Genomic DNA, 23,889 nt, shown 5'->3' on the forward strand with positions numbered 1-23,889 from the left:
GGCTGGCCTCGAACTCAGAAATCCATCTGCCTCTATCTCCCAAGTGCTGGGACTAAAGGCGTGCACCACCACCCGCCCGGCCAGTTCAGCGTTCTGAGCAAGGGTTGGCTTGTGTGTGAACATATTCATGTATGCACAGGAGCACCCAGAAACCAGAGTGTCTTCCCCAATCACTCTCCACCTTGTTTTTTTGAGATAGTCTGTCAAGGTGGCTCACCCATTTAGTTAAGTCTACTGGCCAGCAAATCCCTGGCTCCTCCTCTCTGCTTCCCCAGCACCTACAGGCTCATAAAACTGTCCCGCAGTTTCATGAACCGGGTTCTGCTTCGACCGAAGGAAGAAAGGAGACCTGAAACACAGAGTTCGAGAACAAAAGGACATGAAGCCAAGTTGAGGGTTTCCAATCAAGGCTCTCCTTTACTTTGGGGGTTCATCATTTATACACAAGAGAGCATAACTGAATCTCTAGGTTACAACAACATTTGAATAACAAGGAATTCAGGAGGAGTCAGGAAGAGTCCGAAAGGGAAGCTGGCTGCTGGGCTGAAAGTGGAGGTGCCGCATCCCGCAGGTCTCAGGTCTGGAGTCCGGGGAATGGCTGGAGGCACAGTCCACAGTGGGGGAGCAGGTCAACAACAGATGTCCTCAGGCTGTATACGTGCCAGCCTGTAGGTGTAGCTTCCTCTGGAATCCTCAAAGGTGGAACTCATAGTAGTGAGTCTTTGGTTCAGGCACAGAAGGCATGAGTTGAGTCTGCAGCGGCAAGCTCTGATGTCTTGCAGCTGAGGGACCCCAACGGGCTCATGTTGCCTCTCCTATCCTTTTACGTGAATGCTGGAGATACAAACTCAGTTCCTCGGGCCAGCCAAGCACTTTACCAAATGAGTCATCTCCCAGTCTTCACATATTGGTTTTTCTTTTTTGGAGATTGGGGTTTTATGTATCCCAGGCTGGCCTTTAACACCATATGCAGCTCAATATTGACCTTGAACATCTGATCCTACCTCCCCCTCCTGAATCTGGAAGTTTCAGGTATGCACCGCCACCCCAAGTTATGCTGTGCTGAGCCCTAAGTTCAGGGGATTCCTGCACACTAGGCAAACATTCCACCAACTGAGCTACATCCGCAGCCCTATGGCAGCTTCTCCCCACACCTAGGATCTGATTTTGTTAACTATGGACAGAGGCATATTAGTAAGTCACTGGAATTTTGTCGAGTAAGACCTCAGACCACAGGAGATCCTGACTAATACAAACCAGAAAGGTTTGCATGGTAAAGAGTGCAAGATTAATTCAGCCTAACAATTGAGTCTGATGCCAAAGAAATCTACCACCTGCATTCTGAAGCAGAAAGTCAAGTGCATCAGACTCAATTATCTAGCCCTAAAGGACACAGGACAATATAAGCTGGCAAAGGTTAACCATAGGGTTTTCAAATACAAGTCCAGTACAAGTGGCCTTCAAGGCTATAGCTGTTGCAATTTTTTGTTTTTGTTTTGGTAATGGGTTTTAAAACTTTTAGGAATAAGTGTATTCTTTGCTCTATTTCATTCCTGTTCTCAATAGGGAGAGGAACCTAGTAACAAGATGCTTGTGTAACAAGAAACTCATTGCCTGGCAGTGGTGGTACATGCCTTTGATCCCAGCACTTGGGAGGCAGAGGCAGGTGGATTTCTGAGTTCGAGGCCAGCCTGGTCTACAGAGTGAGTTCCAGGACAGCCAGGGCAACACAGAGAAACCCTGTCTTTTTTTTTTTTTTGGATTTTTGAGACAGGGTTTCTCTGTGTTGCCCTGGCTGTCCTGGAACTCACTCTGTAGACCAGGCTGGCCTCGAACTCAGAAATCCACCTGCCTCTGCCTCCCAAGTGTTGGGACTAAAGGCATGAGCCACCACTGCCTGGCTGAAACTGTGTCTTAAAAAGAAAGAGGACATGAGAGATGGCTCAGCGGTTAAGAGACTGACTGCTCTTCTAGAGGTTCTGAGTTCAATTCCCAGCAATCATATCGTGGCTCACAACCATGTGTAATAGGATCTGCAAATATCTATGTCACTGGAATGCTGGGCCAAAAAAATCAAAGGGCAGTTAGTACATTTCCATCGTAGAACATCTCAAACACTGGAAGCCGGGACAGTCAGTAAGAGTTTTCTCTGCCGTTATATAGGCTGAATGTGAAAACCAAGCTCTCCTCAAAGGCACCAATCCTCCTGCCTCTGCCTCATGAGTGCTGGATTGCAGGTCTCACTGAATACATACTGTTCTTTACTGTTTCATCCCATTCCCTAACTAAGTTCTACGCTCGAATGGCTATGACTATCCCTACTGCTCTGATCCTACTGTAGCTAAGATCCTGTTTACTTTCCTTAAGATTTCACAGGGCCAGTGGGACTCAATGGGCTGGTATCCCACTAAAAAGAAACCTTTTATCTTAGCTAGGCCACAGGCCATGTTCCTGAACTGGTTCCTTTTGGGTGATCTGGTAGAGGCTGTCTACCTGTGGCTAAGTACAATAGAAAGGAAAAGAGGTACAGGGTAGCAATTCAAATGTAAAATGCCATACACATCATAAATTGTAGGATTGGCTCTGTGTATTTTGTGAACAGCATAGTATGTATCTTGAAGGTATTCCCAGAGGCATCCTTTAAAACAGATGGATGAGCAGGTGCAGGGGATCACAGCTGTGATACCAATACTTGGGAGGCAGAAGCAGAGGGGTTGAAATTTGGAGAGTAAACTCTTCTCTGAATTGATCAGGGACAGGAGCAAGCACGATCAGTGTAGCTGGCTTTCAGCCAACCCTATGTGGATGCAGAGAAGCATGCAAAGTTAACGAAAGGCCTCCTGATTGTACTAGGTAGCCTCGTCTAGGTAGCCTCGTCTAGGTGTTAAGAACACAGATGGAAATTGGGACAGCCATATCAAATTCAGTAAGTGTGTTTCTAAAATAAATGCAAAAGAGAGTGATCCAGTGACTCCTGTACAGGGACTCCATGACTGGCCAAGCAAGAGCGTGGCCTGTTCCACTTCCAGCTCCCTGGGGGAAAAGTAGTCAGTAGGCAGAGGCATAGATACACCCCATAATCCCAGCACCTGAGAGACTGAGGCAAAAAGGATTACACATTTGAGACCAGCTGAGGCTACACAGTAAGACCATGTCTCAAAATGAGAAAAAAAAAAAATCCCCTCCAAAAACAAAATACTGATCCCCACCCCACCCCCCAAAAAAAACAAAAAACAAGCAGACAACACCTTACTCAAAATAAGGCTAAATCTTTGAGAAATTTGAGCTCAGTAACCTGGCTTTCTGAAGTCCGGGGATCCACAGTGACAGCTCTTTTGCCATACTTCCCACCACGTCTACTAATCCCCATGCACTCTCTAGCACACAGCTGCTCCTCAGGTTTCAGTCTGTCCTAACAGCCTCCCATCTGGGAGGCCACAGCTGCCCTGTGTCCTAGCCAGATCTCTTGGCCGGTTCCCTCCCTCCCACTGCTGCCTACACCCCACCCTCTTCTCTGTCTAGAACAGCTCCCCACTTCCATCTGCCATCACCCCTCCTGTCATCTCGGCCTCAAAAGCACTCCTCAGGAAGTTTTCCTTAATCAAGATTAAAACTCTTTATACTACAACAAATATCACCAAAAACTGGAGTCTACTGTATCCCAAGTCTCAGAACAGGGATTACCTTTCACATTGGGATGGAATCTGTTTATAATCAGCCAGGGTTAATGGTGGTGACAAAATGCATTTTCTTTTTCTTTTAGATTTATTTATTATATGTAAGTACACTGTAGCTGTCTTTAGACACTCCAGAAGAGGACATCAGATCTCATTATGTATGGTTGTAAGCCACCACGTGGTTGCTGAGAATTGAACTCAGGACCTTCAGAAGTGCTCTTAACCTCTGAGCCATCTCTCCAGCCATATTTTCTAAGAAGAAATGACTACTAAAGAAAGAAAACCATTTTCCAGAAGTTGTCCTTTTTAAAATCATATTTTCATATATTTCTTTTTTCAGATTTATTTTATTTATATGAGTATACTGTAGCTGTACAGATGGTTGTTGGGAATTGAATTTAGGACCTCTGCTTGATCTGGCCTGAAGATTTATTTATTATTATAAATAAGTACACTGTAGTTGTCTTTAGACAACCAGAAAAGGGGGTCAGATCTCATGAAGCGTGGTTGTGAGCCACTATGTGGTTGTGGGGATTTGAACTCAGGACCTTGAGCAATCAGTGCACTTACCAGCTGAGCCATCTCGCTAGCCCTATTTTCGTATATTTCAGCCTTATTTCTCCTCCTCCAACTCACCCCCACCAGATCCTGCTCATTTAACTTCAAGTTTGATTTCAAAAGAAGGAAGGAAGAAAGAAAGAAAAAGAGAAAGAAAGAAAGAAAGAAAGAAAGAAAGAAAGAAAGAAAGAAAGAAAAGAAACAATATCAAAACAATAAAACAAAAAGTTGTCTTTTATGGAAAGGTAGCTGCTCTCTTCTGGACAGGAGGATGCTCAGTGGGCAGAAGTGCTGCGTCAGCAGCCTGACATGAGTCTGCTCTTCAGATCCCATGGTGAGAGGAAAGAACTGCCACCAAGACTTGTCCTCTGACTTCTAGGTCATGACAAGCCCCACCCATGAACTGCCAAATGTGTACTAATTTCTCATTCTCTGGGTATCTATTAGCAAGTTACATACACATTTCTATCAGTTACAAGTCTGATTATGTACTTCTCTGACAAAGCACATCCTCACTGGATGTTTGAATGTTTAAGGAGTGAAAGAATTAGCTACTGGGAGTGATTTGTACAGAATCTAAGTTACACCTGGCTGCAACTTTGCTTACAGTGGAATAACCATGACTGTGCGTTTGGCTTGAGGACCACGTTTCAGATGTGGCAGAACCACTCATCCCACAGCTGGTGAGTCTCATAGAAGCAGCTTTACTTGTGTTTGAAAAGCAGCTTTTATTGCAGGCTAGCCTTTCACCACTGAGAAATTAGGGTTCAGGTCGGAATTGAAGCAGAGCTGGGTTAGTTGCATCATCTCCATCCTCATGGGCCTGGTATCCTGGGAAACCCAGGGTAAAAAGGTGAGACCAGGACACGAGACACACATGTAAGCAGAGACAGTGCAGCGTGTTGAGGCGGACATCCAACAACCCAAGTTGTGCTTAAGTTACCAGAATATCTGACACACCCACAAATTAAATAACAAAACACTTTAATCCATTAATTCTAAAAATAACAGAGACATTTTATATCCGGTGCCACCTCCACAAGAGTAGACTGCACATCAGACAGCCAGACTGCAAAGTACAAAGCTAGACATTACAGTTAAAATGAAGTTTCAGACAGACCATCATGGGGGAGAGTTCCACCTCTTCATCTCATAAACTAAGATGTCAGCATAAAAAAGAAAAAAAAAAAATCCTTGGAAGAAAAGGCTTTCCTGTGCTCTAAAAACCTTCATTTAAAATCTGTCTGCAAAGCCGGGCAGTGGTGGCATGCGCCTTTAATCCCAGCACTTGGGAGGCAGAGACAGGCGGATTTCTGAGTTTGAGGCCAACCTGGTCTACAGAGTGAGTTCCAGGACAGCCAGGGCTGTACAGAGAAACCCTGTCTCGAAAAATAAAACAAACAAACAAACAAAAATCTGTCTGCAAGATGGGAAGGCAGAGTGAACTTTACTCCCTAGTGTGTGGATCCGAGCTGGCCTCCTGGGATGAAATGCTGTGCCTTGGGTCCCTTCTATTTCCGTCAAAGCCATGATGTGAGGTCCTGTGGCTCTTGTTTGACTTACAAAAGCTGCTAGGAATGAATGCCCACTGGTGTTTAATAATAACGTCGTGAACACATACTCTGCAGCACTAAACTGCCAACAGGCGTACTTTATAGAGGGCAGAGAAGAAAGCGGTCATTGCTCTCAGACTCCCAGTGTCCCTCCTCCTCCTCACAGTAAGAATCCAACTCAAACACAAGTCTCTGGGACGTGTACACTATCCTTTGACTGGCCACATTCCATTGTTCTGGCTTGCACTGCCGAGCACAGAGACTCAGGCTTTTGTGATGTACCCTTCCCTGATGAGGAAGTCATAGATTTTCCGGGTTTTGTTCACGTCTATCTTGATGAGTGCTCTTGCTTGCGCCAGCCTCAAGCCTCCTTGCTTGTGACATTCATTCACTAGAGCAGACTTATATTCCAGATAGGCTCCAGGTACCAACCTTACCACCTGACAGAGCTGGAAAATAAGACAGATTTAATAAACATTAACACTGTCATTCTCACAAATAAAAAAGGGGGGTGGTGGAGGGGTTCAGCAGGTAAAGGCACTTGCCACCACGACTCACAACCCAAGTTTGATTGCTGGGACCCACATAGTGAAAAGAGAAAACCAACAACTTCTTCACATTGTCTTCTGACCTCTACAGCATCTCAAGGCAACCACATGCCTCTCCCCTCCTCCAAATGCATTTGAAAAAAAGTGACATCAACCTCCAACTATTTATGGGATCTGTTGAGTGGCTGGACCACATTCCACTTCCTCTTTTCTCTGGAGACTCAGGAAGAAATAGGCAGGCTGTGATGGCAGGAGAGCCTTCAGCAAGTGATGGCTGGCTCAAGGGTCTAGTCAGGGAACAGATACATGTCCCCAAGGGGCTGCTAGGCTTGCACAAGAGCTGATTGCTAAGCACCTAGGGGTGATGCCTAGTGCCATTCTGACACTATTCAGGGAAATGACAAAAAGCACATCAGGGCACCAGGGGTGGGGGGTGGGGGTGGCGTTGCAGGTGACTGACTGGATTCCTGAGTGTAAAGCTCATCATTGGTAATAGCAGAAGAGAATAGCCTATGCTTTTACCATCGCCTACCAAGGGGAGGAGGCCACCTTTACTGTGATTGCAGAAAGTAGGTTTAGTTCAGTTCACCTGCCATTACTCAGCAAGGAGCATTCTGAGTCACCATCTCAGGGGTGAGCAGTAAAAAGATGCTGGGAATGCCAGACCATCCAACACACGTGCGCACACACACACAGAAACTTGTGTGTGACTCTTTCAACACATACTTCTTACTACCCCCTCTCCCAAAAATGTTTATTATTTCTGATGGATACAATAAGACTAGTACAGGTTCCTGTATCATGACTTCTTAAATGCTATGGACCAACAGGTGGGGAGATAGACACTAGGAACTGCAATGGAGCAAGATACTAGCTCGTCTTCTGTTACATTTTTTGTTTGTTGATTGGTTTAGTTTTGAGACAGGGTCTCTGGTAGCACAGGCTGCCTTTGACCTCACAAGATAGCTGGGAGTTGTGGGTTACTTTGAACTCCTGATCTTCCTGCCTCTGCCTCCAAGGGCTGGGATTACTGTACCACCCAAGGAGATTTTTGTTTATTTTGAGATAGCCTCTCTGTGATGAGGCCTAGGCTGACCTTAAAATCTCTTCCTGTCTCAGGCTTTCTAGTGCTAAAATTAAAGAAATATTCCACACTTGTGCAGATTTAAGGGTCAGAAACAGAAAAAAGAAATACAGGGATAATTTCCTGATTATAATGCTAAAGAAACAATACTTTTTAAAATTAAAATTAATCAATTAATGTGCTGTAGATGTGTTTGTGTGTGCCATTGCACCTGAGAGGCAGAGGTAGGCAGATCTCCGTTGAATCTGTGGCCAGCAGCACTACCTAGGGATTTAGTTACAGGCCAGTCGGTGTTATATCATGAGACCCTGTCTCAAATACAAAACTAATGTGCAACTATATATGACACTGAATTATGTTCCCTACGCTTATAAACATGCTTGGAGACAATTACAAAAACATTTTAGGTGGTGGTTACACTGTTAGAGTGAATGCAGAACTTCTCAAAGCAACCATTTTAATAGGAAAGTCCTATTTTCATGTAAAAGCTACTTTAGGTCTACAAAAAGTCTGACTTAGACTAAATGCTCAATAAATGACAGCTACCGTTATTATTTAATTGACATTGTTGCATGAACCGTTCTCTGAAGGGGGAAGGTAGCTGTAAAATAAAGCAGTTTTCTGGTGCTTGCAAAGGTTAGCTCTTTAGCTCCGAGACTTCTCAGACAAGAGCAGTGCACGTTAGACAAGTGAAGTAAAGTAAGTTTGACATTGTAATGGATTTTAATGAGAACCCGATGAATTAGTCAGCCCCTCTTTTCTTTCCTCCAGTTTCCCTCCCTTTTATTACCTCCTTCTCCTTTTCATTGAGTTTCTCTGTACCGGGGAGGCCCGTGAGGTTCAATGGTGGTGCGCTTCGTCTTCCTATGGACACAGATTCAAAAGAACAAATATTTGACAGAGGTGTAACTGTTCAAGTATAAAACTGTTTAAGTGATCCACTCCTTTAGGCTGGTTTAGCTAGCTCCTCAGTCACTGTTGTGGTTTGAATGAGAACAGCCCCAACAGGCTGATATTTAAACGCCTAGCCCCCAATTGGTGGAACTGTTTGGGAAAGATTAGGAGGTGTGGCCTTAAACAGAGATATATCACTGGGAAGGTGGTGTGCTTTGAGGTTTCAAAAGCCTCCAGTCATTCCCAGTGTGTGCTCTGCCTCCCAACTGCAGGTCAGGATGATAGCCCTCAGCTGTTTCTGCTGCCATGTCTTTGCCCTGGATCGTGGACTCTAACTCTTTGCAACCATAGCTCAAATAAACCCTTCATTTATAATTTGCCTTGGCCAAGGTGTCTTATCATAGCAATAGAAAAGTAACTAATACAGTCACTCTAACATTCATTTCAAATAAAAATAACAATCTATGGGCTCTTTGCTCTATCAAAATACAGATACGATCATGCACACCTTTGATTGCTCTGCATACTGGAGTCATTAGCTATCTGTTTCTCTCAAACAGGATCCTCTAAATTCTGGAACCAGATGTTCACCCTGAATAGAAAGGTTATGTTCTATGTGCTTTGACAGCAGACAAATGGAGATAGGAATCCTTCAAGAGAGATTCTCTCTTGTCATTAGTCTCCAGCAGGACTAGTCAAAAATGGTAATTAACCGAGTACTATATACCTTCAGATCAAAGGCAGAGTCACCACCAAAGGCCTTGCTTGTTCATTTATTTTTCTTTGAAAAGAAGTGAGTGATGTTTAACTCAAAGATCCACAATGAAACAAGCCAAATGCTATATTTACTATATGGTAAAGCAGATACCAATGTCAACTTCATGTCTGAGAAAGAAACCCAAGCAGGAGGCAACCAGGCCAGACCAACATATAAAGATTAATGCATAAGTTTTATTTTATTTTTTTTAAACTGTATTGTGATGACCATGAAGTGTGTGTGGTGCAAGGAACAGATGAGAGATCACAGGACAACTGACTCCACTTTCAGCTTTACCAGCTTGCCGGCCTCACATCCAAGCATCTTTCCCTCTGAGCCATCACTTGCCCCTGGTTTTATCCTGAATTTATGCTTAGGATGAATGCTCAGGTGGGCATGGATGGAATGAGGTAAGTTTTATGAGGACTGGCACTGGAATGGGGCAGAAGGAAGGAACTGCCTAATTTGTTCTGGAAAACCTGATTCTCAGGGATATCAAAAGGGCTAACCTGCTCAGAAATGGAGATAAAATCATGTACTACCTCACAAGGCTAGGTTACAATAATGGATGCTGGGCTTCCAGTCTTTACTGCCTGAAGAGCAACTCAGAGCATAAAGGGAAGCCAGGAATCTCAACATTGACATAGGGGATAGAAGGCAGGCAAGGCAGGCTAACACCAACTTAGGAGGAAATGGGAGTGGGTGCTGATTAAAGACAGAGAAACAAAACAAAACAAAAAAACAAAGAAAGCTGTGTACTCAATTTAATTAGCAAAATATCTAAATGTTTTTAAATGCTGCTTTTGCAAAGAATCCAGGTTCAGTTTCCAAGCACTCAATTAGGGAGCTCATAACTATCTGTAACTCCAGTTCCAGAAGACATGATGGCCTCTGCAGGCACATGTGGTACATACATACATACATACACACACACATACATATAAAACTCAGGCACATACGCATAAAATAAATACTTAAATAAAAAAATTACTTGAAACAAAGGAAAGCGATTATCGACTAAGTGCCTGCATCTGAGCACTGTTAGATCCTGAAAATATGGAGATTTTGTTTTCTTTGAGTCAAAGTCTCACTATATAGCCCAGGTTAGACCCAAACTTTCCATTCTCCTAACTCAAGTCTCCCAGTGCTGGGATTACAGGTGAGTGTCATCATAGCTAGTGTTACAGAAAAAACTTGAAAGGTTTGTTTTACAGAGCATAGTGAACTGGCAACTGGGTGACAGTGGACCACTATGGGTCTGATGGTGGAGTGGTCTGGATATTCAGATTAGGAGAAACGCTGTCACATGGGGCAAGGGTGAGTGGTGATTAGGACCACAATTTTGGCTCAGGGACTTAACACCTAGTACCTTCCCCAAATATGCAGTCACAGACAAGTTACCAAGAACCATCAGACTATACTGGCTTAGTTTTGCTCTGTCAGCTTAGAACAAACTCAAAAGGGGGTAAAGCTCAGACACAAAAATTCTCTATGTCTCTAACTTACAAGAAATCCTCCATTTTCTGGCATTTTTTGACCTACTACTCATGTCAAATACAAAGTTCTTCATGTAGCACCTCCCAAGCCCACTGAAACTCTGCCACAGACACGATTACAGTCCTGACTGCAAACACCAGAAGCATCATTCTGAGTTCTGCTCTGACAGAGAAGTCTGAAAGCATGCTGGTGTCCAAACTGTGGCAACAGCTGGTTATGCCACAACACCAAAGAACCATGCTCCACAATGGAGGGTGGCTGTGTCCTCATAACCCCTGGAAATGTGGCTGTCCTAGTCCACACTTGCTCTGGGATGGGGGATAGTGCAGTATGTGAGAGTCCTGGGCTCAATCTCCAGTGCTGTAAAAGAAACAAAACAAAAAAACAACCCACAAAACCGCTCACAGTAGTCTGAGAAATCATACCTGAGTTGGAAGCCATCAGAACAGAAGGACTCAGCCCAGAATCACTAAAACAAAGAAAGGGAATTCAAACTTAGATCATATAACAGAAGGAGTCTGTTGTTGTTTTGAGACAGGGTTTTTCTGTGTAGCCCTAGCTGGCCTAGAACTTGGCCTGAAACACAAAGATCCCCTTCCCTCTGCCTCCCAAGTTCTAGGATTAAAGACATGTACTACCACTGGCCAGCTCGAAGAAGGTAATTATTAACCCCTCATAGGAAGATCACCCAAGAAATGCTAGAGTGAGACTGCATAATAGTTTTACATCTCACTGTACTGGAAAGAAAATGTACTCCAAGGAGAAAAACTTTTCCTCTGCTAAGGGATTTTAACAGGAGACATCACTAAAGCCATTCACAGGGAAGAATTCTAACAACAACAGTAACAACAACAAAAATCACACCACTATCTAAGTGGGGAGAGATATGGGTAGGAGGGCTGAAGAGATGGTTCATCAGTTAAGGGCACTGATTGCTCTTCCAGAGGTCCTGAGTTCAACTCCCAGCAACCACATGGTGGCTCACAACCATCTGTAATAGGATCTGATGCTCTCTTCTGGTGTGTCTGACAGCTACAGTGTACTCATATAAATAAATTAAAAACAAAAAATTAAAAAAAAGAGATATATGGGTAGGAGTGGGTTGAGACAGGGCATTACTGTGTAATACAACAACCAATTATAAATTCACTAATTTTTTAAAATAAGACCAAAAAAGGAACAGAGAATTATATATGACCAGTTTTGTTTCTTAAGCCTGCCAGTTTCATATAATTTTTAGATAGATTAATAAAAATTCTTACTACTCTTCTATCCAGAGTACCCACAAAAATGTCCAAAAATATATGAGAAAGCCAAAGTATGCCAGAGGAGTGCTTCCTTCAGCCCTGACTAACTGCGCACATGTCAGCCTGCCGGCGGAGCCACTGCTGGCACGCACTGCTGTCCTGGATGTACTGGAGAACTTCTGAGAGCATGGTGCGTTTAAGGCGCTCCTCCTCACGTGTCTTCTTCAGGTGATCATATGTCCTGGCACCTGGAGGGTAGAGGACACACTGACTGCAAGGCTCCCTTTACACTGAGTATTTTTATTCCCCTTTGAGTTGACATTTTTGAAAGAAGATTCCCAAAGGTACAAATCAATGTCACACTGTCGCCTTTGGAAATGCTTACAGTTTTACTGTTTTCATCTGACCAGGGCTTTAGTGTTCTAAGATAGTTCTACACTACTAAACTATACATCAGCTATATAGTGCTAAATGAGTGCATATATTCTTCCATCAAAACCAATCCAGATACAACAAAAATAAAGCCCTCTTTGAACTAAACCTCTCTCTTAGAGACCAGCACCAGGCAACCAGGCTGAGTCATTAGAGTCCACCTATGCATCCTGCTCAGCTGTAGAGTTACTCAGTGTCTTCTATACATCAACCATACCAGTGGCTTTCAATAATTCCAAGAGACTGACGGAGCACCCCAGCCCCAGCCCTATGCTGCCTAGGCACAGCCTTTCCTTATGACCTGGCTCTTGTATTAACTATCTCAATTATCTCTTTAAATTTTGATTTTTTCATTAATTTGAAGTGATAACACCCCATAAACTTATCACAATAATCAATGACTTGAAGGTGAAATGTACTCCATAGACCTGGTACATGTTAAATAAATGTTAGATATTTACTGCTATATTAATACAATTATGACTAGCACCTTCAGTAAATTGGATGTAAGCATCATATGCCAATAGAAGCCTGGTAAATAAAAATGATTAGGCTGTACATGAGTAAGTTTTAAAAGGCTGAGGATAAACATATGAATCACATACCACACCCTACCTCACGCTCCTATGTGTGTTGATAGGGTCTCACTCTATAGGATATACTAAACTTATCAGGCTGGCCCCAAACTCAGAGAGCTCTCCTTGCCCCTCCTTCCCCAGCTGGGAATAAAAACGTGAGCTACTATGCCCAGCTAAGACTTTTGTAAAGAGCCAGAGCAGACCCCCAGCTCTAAAGCAGCGTTTCTTTTTGCTGCGTACCATAACTTTATTTTTATCCTGATAATATGATATTTATAGGAACTAAACAGATGAAACTTTACTAGGAAGTTTAAAAACTCATCTGAAAGGTTCTTTGTTTGTTAAATTTTCAAGACTTAAGAGGTCCCCTCTTGTACTCGCAAGTCACAGGCACTCCGATACTGCAGGCAGTGGAAACATACTTACTACAAAAGTTGGTAATGCCCGCTGTCCTATATTCTTGGAGCCTCTTGATTTCCCTTCGGAGTTCAAATTCCACTGTTTCTCCAGAAGAACAAAGGAGAAAATTGGAAAAACAAGTCAATGCCAGAGCACGGTTAGTGATTCCCTGAATCCACCACAAGTACAGACTTCATCTTAGAATGCCCTCCCCCCCTTTCTCTTTTGATTTTTGAAACAAGGTTTCTCCACATAGCCCTGGCTATCCTGGAATTCACTTGGGAGACAGAGACAGGTAGATCTCTGTTAGTTCAAGGGCAACCTGGCCCATATAGTGAGATACAGAATAGCCAGAACTACTATATAGTGAGACCCCGTCTCAAAAACAAAAGCAAAAAAACCTCACAAAGAAAAAAAAAAAAAAGAAATTCCCCCAAGAGTTGAGGAGACCCTACTCCAGCTGTCTTCCAAATGTCATCTCCAGAGGCAACAACTGGGACTTTAGAAGACACCTATAAATGTGAAAAAACTGGTTCAATTCATAATATTTTAGCACAGTAGTGGTAGTATTTTTTTAAATGTTTATGTATTTATTTCATGTATGTTGGTACACTGTTGCTGTATTCACACATACCAGAAGAGGGTATCAGATTTCTTTACGCTTGGTTGTGAGAGCCACCATGTGGTCTCAGGGATTTGAGTTCAGAACCTTCTGCGGAAGAGAAGTCAAGTGCTATTATCCGCTGAGCCACCTCTCCAGCCCCTATGGTATATACTTTTAATCCTAGCATTCCAGAGGTAGAGGCAATCAGTTATCTGTGAGTTCTAGGACAGTTTTACACAGTGGGTTCAGAGACAGTCAAGGCTACATGGAGAAACCCTGTCTCAAAAGAATAAAATAAAATAAAATAAAATAAAATAAAATAAAATTGGGGACTAGAGAGATGGCTCAGCAGGTAAGAGCACTGAGTACTCTTCCAAAGGTCCTGAGTTCAAATCCCAACAACCACATGGTGACTCACAACCATCCATAATGAGGTCTCATGCCCTCTTCTGGGGTATCTGAAGACAGCTACTGTGTACTTACATATAATAAATAAATAAATCTTAAAAAAAAAAAAAAACAGACTGTTCATCTTTAAAAAAAAAATTGTTTGTTTTTTAATCTAAATGTTCCTTTGCCACCTACTATGACAGCATTTTTACTCACACAGTCAAGTTCTTTGATGCAGTTTGCCTCTGGATGAGGCTCCAATGCATACTAGGACAAAGCTTTACTCAAGCCATGCTTTCTTTTTAGCCTTTTCCTACAGGGACCAAACAGCACTGCATACTCCATAAACCAGAACTTAGCTGAGCACACAGCTCAGACTACACTGCTAGGTTATTTTGTGATAGAACGTTCCAATGTGGGTGCTTTTCAAACATGGGATGAAGGAAAAGCTACCCATGGGTGTAGTTCTCTGTGGTGACACACATGCCAGGAATGATAAGAACTAGGATGGGCAGGAAAGAACAGTCACTCAGTACCAACCCCACACACACTGACACCAAGGAAGGTGTTTCCCCAAGACAATCAGCTTGGCTCTCACAAATGCCTGGGATGCTTCTTAAGAAATACTTGTACAATGAGAGTAATGGTAAAGAAATGTTTCTAGAAAATCAAAACAACACAATACAAAACTTCTCAGAACTGCCGGGCAGTGGTGGCACACGCCTTTAATCCCAGCACTTGGAAGGCAGACAGGCGGATTTCTGAGTTCCAGGCCAGCCTGGTCTATAGAGTGAGTTCCAGGACAGCTAGGGATATACAGAGAAACCCTGTCTCGGAAAAAAGAAAAAAAAAACCTTCTCATAACTAAAAGCACGGACCTGGTGGGAACAGAGTGACATGGTCCTAGCCCCTGGGACAGGGCCCCAGTGTGAGCCTCCAGGAGATGCTGAGCCTGGTGTGTTCCTGGTGGGAACAGAGTGACATGGTCCTAGCCCCTGGGATAGGGCCCCAGTGTGAGCCTCCAGGAGATGCTGAGTCTGGTTTGTCCCTGGTGGGAACAGAGCAACATGGTCCTAGCCCCTGGGACAGGGCCCCAGTGTGAGGCTCCAGGAGATGCTGAGCCTGGTGTGTTCCTGGTGGGAACAGAGTGACATGGTCCTAGCCCCTGGGATAGGGCCCCAGTGTGAGCCTCCAGGAGATGCTAAGCCTGGTATGTCCTTGCCCCTGGGACAGGGCCCAGTGTGAGCTTCCATGAATGTTGATGCTGCTGTGGGTGGAAGGCTTATTTGTGTAATAATGTACATATTTCACATTCCTCCGAGGAATGTCCCTGTTATGAAATTGACTTCATGAGAATTAGAAACAGGACGAGTCCAGGAATCGAGAATGTGGCTATGTCTCCACAAAATGGTCAATGCTGGGACCTTCAGGACATCCCTTAAGGTTATAGGGAAGAGCTCTAAATATACTAGTTTAAAAAAAAAAGTGTGTGTATATATGTGTATATATACATACATACACATACACACATATATGTATATATATAATTTCTGAACTATGCGAAATATAAGGATGCAATATGAATTACAAGGGGCTTCATGAATCTAGAGGAACAAAGGAGGCCACACTATGAGCCAGTTTGTCAGAAAGACACAGACTGGCAGATTCTAGAGTTCAAGGTCAGTCTATGCAAGGTTAGGCTGAGATGTGATAAAAATGGTAATTTCAGGGCAGGGTCTCACCCAAGTATTTTATAATTTGTGCTTACCAAAGGTAGACAGATCTCTGAATTCCTTTGCAATGTTAAGAAAACATGTATGCTTGCCGTCTCATAAGCTGAGTCATAAGATAATCAAAAGGAGAACTTGGAGTAAATGACTGGATATGTAAAATAAAAGACAGGACCAGTGTTCTGCAAGAGATGAGCTATCCAGAGAATTCTTTAAGATAAAAAGAGAGAACTGCTTGGAGGATTGACAGACAGAGACAGACACAGACAGACACACAAAGAAGCAGGGCATGGACAGAGAGATCTCTTAGAACAGCAAGCAAGCAGAATATAGAGAGATCTCCAGAGAGAAAGCAGAACATAGGGAGAAGCAGACTGGAAAAGCTGGGTCAAGCAGAGCACAGGTCGTCAGCTCTGATCCAGGATTTGACTTCAGGTCAATTGTTTTCCCTGCTCCCAAACACCTCTCCTCTCAGAACCTCTCTCCATATCAAGGCAGGTCCATGGCAAGGAGCCAAATAAATATACAGCTCTCATGAGCACTGTATAGAAATAAGCCCCCAGTGTAGGGTGCCTCAAAGTCCTTGGCCTTTCTGCTAAGGGCTTCAATTTTTTTTTATAGGGGAAGACTCAATTATAGCTGGGATGAATGCTCTCAGGAACATCAGAGAAGGAAAGGCCAGAGGAAGATGGAAGTACCATTTCCACAAGTAAACAACCCTGTTCCCATGACTTAAACTAGTTTTAATACTACAATATTTATAGGCAAAACAAATACAGTATTTGGAATTAGCTTCAGAATAACCGGCTAGCTCGTGGTCAAAAGGGAAGGGCACAGGCAGTCAAATGACACTGCATAGCCACTGTGCTGAAAACTGCTAAAGCTGGCCACATCATGCTCCCTCTGCTTCTCGAGACACCTGACACGTCCTATAAGAAGTAAAAACTGCTCCACGGGCTGACACACATCTGTAATGCAGTTCTAGGAAGGTGAAGGCAGGAGGATTGTAAGTCAGAGCTAAGCTCGTACTACTCAGAAGTTTTAGGCTACATACATATCAAGACTTTGTTTTAAAGCAAAAACAAAAGACACCAAAAAAGAAACAAACCAAAAAATCCCCCCAAACAAAAACCCAAAACCCTCTACTAACTTGTAAGTTACTAAAATTTTTTCTCTCTTTGATATAGGTTTGATGTAGGTGTGTGTGTGTGTGTGTCTGTCTCTGTGGTGCACAGAGGCCAGAGGATGACATCATGGGTTCCTGTAACATCATTTTCCACCTTATTCCTTTGAGACAGTCTCTCAGTAAGCCTGGAGCTAGGTGTTAGTTGGCAAACCCCAATTTCTCCTCCCCCCCAGCACCCCCCTCATGAGTTCCAAAAAACCACCTACATGCATGGCTTTCAATGAACTTGTCATGCTCCACGGGTCCCACAATCCTTGCAAATCTCCTCATTGTTTCATAAAGGTCTTGGACCTCCTTGGGATACCGCCGTTCCATTACTGAAGAATTGAAACACACATGTCAGAGAATGTAAGGGTCTCTGAGTTTGTGGCATTATTTTTTAAAACAGGAAGTGAAACACAAGGACATTTTCCTAACTTCACATGACTAAGGAGCCCATGACAGCATGCAAACAGAACAGCTGAGAACACAAGTCATTAATCATAATTACAGTGTCACAGCACCTCACAGAAGGATGTTATCGTGGAGATTATCTCTACTACTAAGTACTACTGATGTCCCTCCTCATGGGACCAGGCACAAGACCAGACACTGCTGTCACAAGAGAAAGGGAATTAAAAAGGCAGAACCTGTGTTATAAAACAACGCTGGCCAAAATTTCTGATATAGATGACTACAGGAAAACAAGGAAAGCAAAAATGTGAGAAACCATCCAACTAGGTGTAGGGGCCCCAGCCTGTAAGCCCAGTACTTGAGGTAGAGGCAGGAGGACCATCAAGTCTCTAGAATAGCAACTTCCAAGCCAGCCGGAGCAATCAGCCAAATCTTGTTTCAAGAAAAAAAGAAAAAAACAAAAACAAAAAAACAAAGAATATTTCATCTGGAACATCCCTGTGTGACAATGCTGCACTGAGGCAGGCAGCAGGCACTCTTTCAATTGTGAGACTCCCCCAACCCCTCTACTGATCTTTCTTTAAAATAAAAAAAAAAGCATGAGTGCTCTGCCTGCATGTATGTATGCACACACTTGTATGCCCACTTGTATGCCCACAGAGAAAAAAAGAGGGCATCAAATACCCTGGAACTGAAATAAAAATTGATGGCGGTAGCCACCATGTAGCTGTTGAGATCCAAACCCTAATCCTCTGCAAGAGCAGTAAGTGCTCTTAATTGTTGACCATCTCTCCAGCTGTACAAAAATATTTTTATAACCTGATGACCAAGGTTATGATTAACACATAGTTTCGAAACCAGACTGTCTAGAAAATGATCCATTAATATTCATGCTGTAATTATTTTAACAATTAATTATTAGGCAGTGTTGTTGACTATAAATGAATGGCTCTTCACTGTCACTATGGAACAGAGCTACCTCCAACACTTTTGGTTTGGTTTTTTGCTTTTGGTTTCTGTGCAAGAAATCAACATCTCCTCCAATATGCTAGACACTCTTTACTAGTGATTGGCAGCATCAGTCCTGCATCAGAACCTAAGTGATGCTAGCTAGCATACGATGTGGATTATGAACATTCCCACAATGACCTGAAACTACTTAACAATGTTAGAAGAATTTAGAATAAAAAGACCAGCTCATACTCACGTCGGAACTTTCTAAGGTTGACTAATCCATGATCTCTTATAATCCTAAAATTAAAAAAAAACACAATAATCTATGTATTAAAACTAAGTTTCAGGTTGGGGATCAGCTTTGATCCCAGCACTCAGGAGGCAGCGGCAGGCGGATCTGAGTTTGAGGCCAGTCTGGTCTGAAGAGCCAGTTCCAGGACAGCCAGGGCTACAAAGAAAAACCCTGCTTCAAATAAACAAAATAAATTAATTAATTTAAAAAATTTTTAAAGTTTCACATTCCACATACTTCTGAATTAGCCTCTAAATCAGCAGTTTTTAACCCGTGGGTTATGACCCCTCTGGGGGTCACATACCAGGTATCCTGCCTATCAAAATCTACATTACGATCCATAACAGTAGCAAAATTACAGTTACGACGGACGTAGCAATGAAATAATTTTATGGTTGGAGGTCACCATATGAGGAAATGTGTTAAAGGGTCACAAGCATTTAGAAGGTTGAGAACCACTGCTCCTCTTGGGACATAGAGGACTCTCAGAGATGACTGAGTTACTACTGACAAATGCTAAAAGACATGTGTCTGTTAAGATGGTAAAGGAATCTGTCAATGCGATAATAATGTACACAACTTGTAGAAATGATAATTAAGACCAGTCATTTAAGTGAAATGCTAGTCAAGATCCAGGAAAGGACAATGATTGCATACTAAGCACTTATAACCATGCATTTAGATACTTTGAAGACACTTGAAAAGCAGACTGACCATGTCTAAATGGAAGAAGATCATGAATGTAAGACTTAACAGCAACTCTCAACAACCAAGTTCTACAATACTTTGTGAGTGCTACACAAAGCAAATTCAAGTAAACCACACTGGGTTACACATCCAGAACCTCTGATTTATACCAGAGATGTTTGTGACTAGCATTGAGGCTCCTCAGAGAGCAGCTGTGAACACGTCTGCGTACATGGCACATTCCTGCAGTTATATACTCTCTTTCTGAACTGTTAGCCACTGTAATACAAAATTTTATAATTTTTATGTTTTAATGTATATGTGGGCTGGCGAGATGGCTCAGCGGGTAAGAGCACTGACTGCTCTTCCAAAGGTCCTGAGTTCAAATCCCAGCAACCACATGGTGGCTCACAACCACACAAAATGAGATCTGATGCCCTCTTCTGGAGTGTCTGAAGACAGCTACAGTGTACTTACATATAATAATAAATCTTAAAAAAAATGTATATGTGTCTGTCTTCTGTTTATGTATTTACCTACTATGAAAATTAGAGCAAAACATTTTGGGGGGTGGTTTCTGAGGATTGATAATGGGGCCTTACACTGCTGCTGAGTGAGACTTCCTGTCCTTGAGTATCTATTTCTGATCTGCTGGAAAGGGAAAAACAGTAAAGCTTGCCAGAATTTCTCTTTCTCTGTCTGTCTGTCTGTCTGTCTGTCTGCCTATCTGTCTGTCTGTCTGTCTGTCTCTCTCTCTCTCTCTCTCTCTCTCTCTCTCTCTCTCTCTCTCTCTCTCTCTCTCTTTCTGAGACAGGGTTTCTCTGTGTAGCCCTGGATGTCCTGGAATTCACTCTGTAGACCAGGCTGGCCTCGAACTCAGAAATCCACCTGCCTCTGCCTCCCAAGTGCTGGGATTAAAGACGTGCGCCACCACTGCCCGGCTCAGAATTTCTCTAAAACACTTATGGAAAATCCAGGGCTACACAGACATGCACCACACCCAAGGTGGTGAGTACAAGGTCACATGGTAAGCTAAAAGTAGAGCACTCTTATGGACTACATGCAATCAACAGTCCAAAGGTGAGAGAAAACATAATGGCTTCCCCACACTTACTTTTTTCGTCTTTGCCTCTCTTTTAACCTGGAATGATAGATATCCACCACAGCCATCTTCAAAGCTATAAATACAAACATACACATATATATTATATATATAATAAACATATAATATACATAATATAATAAACATAAAATAAACATAAAAATTTAATATATAATAAACATAATATAATAAACAAATATAATATAATATAATAAACAAATATAATAAACATAAAAATAAAAGTCAGCAAAAAAATTCCCTTCCAAACAATTATTTTTAAGGGAGGGTGATGATCCAGAGTTTTACCATATTGGCTAGCTTTGAATTTATAGCTATCCTCCTGCCTCTACCTTACCTGGGTAATATTACCATACCTGGCTTAATCAAATATAACTATTCTATAAAAAATATCTGAGTACACTAAATTTCTCTATCATATTGTTATCATTACTTTAGTAGCACTAGCAACCAAGCCTAGACCAGGCAAGGGCTATTGCTATAATGGCACAGCGTTCAGCTAAGAGACTGGATAGCGCTGGCACAATGTTGAGTTCTGCTCTCTGAATGAAAAGATGCATTAAGCAGATAAGCACTGTAAAGCCATGCCTTGCTTGCTCAGGCCCCAACCCTAGCTTTTGTGTCGGTGAACAAGAAGGAAAACTGGAATCAGTGGTGCTCTTTCTTTCCCCACCACACTCTTTCCATCTTTTAAAGTTCCTAAGGCTCTCATCTCTTTTCACTCCTTACCTCATTTCTACAAGCTCTTCAGTTTCCAGGGTTCCAAATTCCACCAGACTATATGATCTAAAATTCTCGCAATCTTATTAAGTTTTACATCCTGTTGGACAGCTCTACTCACATGGTGTCTACAGCACTTAAAGAGTTTTCTGCCTCTTTCCCATCTTCTAAAACTCTTATCTTGGTTAACAGCATTATAGTAAAGCTAGTTGTCCAAGACAGAACCAACCTGGAACCTTTTTCTCCTCTTCCTACATAGCCAGCCATCTCTTTCTGCCTAATCCTATCCCTCAGTGCAGGCATCTTGCTTTCTTTGTCACCGGTGCCTCCTTATGGAAGAGCATTATCATACTGACTGTGCCCCCTGCCTTCTCCAGCTCCCTGCCTCCAAATGGGAGTGAGAGGATTATTTTACAATACAATTGCTGGTACAGTTCCCTTGCTTCTAACTCTTCCGCTGCACTCCACCACTTACAGGAGCTCAAGCTCTACATGGTATGCTGTGTTTCTTTCTTATTATTCTCCCATGATCCCACTACACCATGCTCAGAAAACAATCAGCCCCAGACCACACACTGCTAAGGAAGGATCAGGGATCTGAATGCAGGTGACTAGGTCCAGAGCTGCTAGAAAAAACAATGAAGTTGGGCTTGGTGATGCACACTCTTAATTCCTGAACTTGGGAGATAGAAGCAGGGGGATCTCTGAGTTTAAGGCCAATCTGGTGTACAGAGCAAGTTTGAGGACAGCCAGGCTACAAAGAGAAGCCCTGTCTAAAAAACAATGAACCTTCTACCTGTTGGCTTTCTGTTAGTGGCATTATGTTCTATGTTAGTCCTATCCTAAACCTCACTTAATAGTTTATTATTAATAAAAACTTAAAAGTTAAAAAAACTATGGAGGGAGAGAAAGGGATGGAGGGGTTGGTGGAGGGGTAACCAGGAAGGGGGATATATCATTTGAAGTGTAAACGAATAAAATGGCTAATTAAAAAAAAAAAAAACTGCACAGGCAGTTTATAATTAGAAGACCTCCGGGGTTAAAAAGTGCAGACTAATTATTAGCAATTCTAGAAGAAACCCTGAGTAGCATATAACTTAGCACCACACTGCTTAATAACTACTCTTCATGAGAGTCTGAAAGCATGATAATTTAATGACTTGGGCAGACTCTAGCACTATCTTAAGGACTTGTTATGCCCTTAGCTTTATGTAAATGTAGTGTGGCATTTGTGGTTTTTTATTTCTGAGTACATTCAAGGAAGAAGATCCTCAGCATCACAGAACAACCTGCCACCTGTCTTGAAAAACCAAAGTGCGCAATCCGTGTCAGGTAACATAATTAAAAAAAACACACCAGTCTTTCTAGCAATGATTTTGACTATGCCTGGGAATACTCATTTATCTTTCAACAAGTAACCTTCATTCCAGATTAGAACCCAGAGCCCCTGGAATACTGACAATTCAAAAGCAATGCAGCCTCATCTTCTCCCCTCATAAAGATGTCCATGTTCAAGATTAGCCCAGGAAAATGATGCCATGTTCTACTAATTTTAAACATTGTTTTCAAATTTATTCTTATTCAGCACAGTGAGTCAAATCTCACCTAGCTGAGCCTCATACTATAAGTCCAGTTACCTTTCCCAGCAACATCCCTGAAGGTCCCTCCACAAAACAGTTTGAAACCCACATTTCTATTCAAATCAAACTCCATGATTGAAGGAGAAAAAAACAGGACCAATGAAGTAAAAGAACAGAATATTGAGACAGGCTGACTCCATGACAGGTTTCAAATTGGAAGTTTAGAAGACTAAGCCTAGATCTCTGTTTCCATAAACTGAGTAAGTCTAGGCATGTCAATTACTGGGAAAACCCCAGGCCCCAGGCAGCCTCGAAGCTGCCCAGCCACCTGGCCTGAGGCAAGGGCAATGGGTAAGTAACAGTTTCTAGTGCTTCCCCATCCCCAAAGTCGGAATGTTGATAGATATAAAGCCAATCAATTAGGATAAAGGTCACCTACCCCTCCCAGGAAATCCCCTTTAAATTGTGCTTTAAATTGGGCCTTCTGAGCTCACTTGGGTGTCTCCATCTTGGTTAATGGTAGACCCCAGCATGCTGGACTTCCGCAGAATAAAACACTCTTTGCTTTTGCATATTATTGAGTCTGGGGTATCATTCTTCAACGAATCATGGACCCTTACAATATAATGGTGAATAAGAATCAGCGAATTTTTATTTGTTTGTTTGTTTTTCAAGACAGGGTTTCTCTGTGTAGCCCTGACTGTCCTGGAACTCATTCTGTAGACCAGGCTAGCCTCCCAAGTGCTGGGATTAAAGGCGTGCGCCACCATGGTCTGGCGGATTTTTTTTTAATTGTATTGAAGGCAAAGAAAGTTTCCTGGAAGGCTGGGGGCAAGATAATAAATTTTATCTGGGCACATGCAATCCTAACACTTAGAAGATGGTGACAGAAGTATTAAGGTTCAGGGTAGCCTCTGCTATGTGAAAACCTGTACCTGCGTGCACGCGCACACACACACACACACACACACACACACACACACACACACACACACACACACACACACAC

The 23,889-nt window shown here is 42.6% G+C and overlaps 1 protein-coding gene and 1 long non-coding RNA gene across 3 annotated transcripts in view; one reads left to right on the top strand and one right to left on the bottom strand.

Moving 5' to 3' along the window:
• Nucleotides 1-5,398, top strand: part of LOC116076889 — an 11,806-nt gene extending 6,408 nt beyond the window's left edge. For both annotated transcript variants that reach the window (XR_004113120.1, XR_004113119.1), the window contains exon 4: nucleotides 4,289-5,398. This is a non-coding gene — a long non-coding RNA (uncharacterized LOC116076889). The remainder of the gene's footprint in view (nucleotides 1-4,288) is intronic.
• Nucleotides 5,232-23,889, bottom strand: part of Tada2a (transcriptional adaptor 2A) — a 48,802-nt gene continuing 30,144 nt past the window's right edge. The window contains exons 9-16 of the mRNA XM_031350934.1: nucleotides 20,575-20,638; nucleotides 18,735-18,778; nucleotides 17,341-17,451; nucleotides 13,252-13,323; nucleotides 11,931-12,063; nucleotides 10,994-11,037; nucleotides 8,211-8,284; nucleotides 5,232-6,237 (exon numbers count right to left, since the gene is read on the bottom strand). Of these exons, the coding sequence (XP_031206794.1) occupies nucleotides 6,052-6,237; nucleotides 8,211-8,284; nucleotides 10,994-11,037; nucleotides 11,931-12,063; nucleotides 13,252-13,323; nucleotides 17,341-17,451; nucleotides 18,735-18,778; nucleotides 20,575-20,638 (728 nt within the window). The 3' untranslated portion in view covers nucleotides 5,232-6,051. The remainder of the gene's footprint in view (nucleotides 6,238-8,210; nucleotides 8,285-10,993; nucleotides 11,038-11,930; nucleotides 12,064-13,251; nucleotides 13,324-17,340; nucleotides 17,452-18,734; nucleotides 18,779-20,574; nucleotides 20,639-23,889) is intronic.

This window comes from Mastomys coucha, unplaced genomic scaffold (genome assembly GCF_008632895.1).
Source record: "Mastomys coucha isolate ucsf_1 unplaced genomic scaffold, UCSF_Mcou_1 pScaffold5, whole genome shotgun sequence".
Lineage (NCBI taxonomy): Eukaryota > Metazoa > Chordata > Mammalia > Rodentia > Muridae > Mastomys > Mastomys coucha.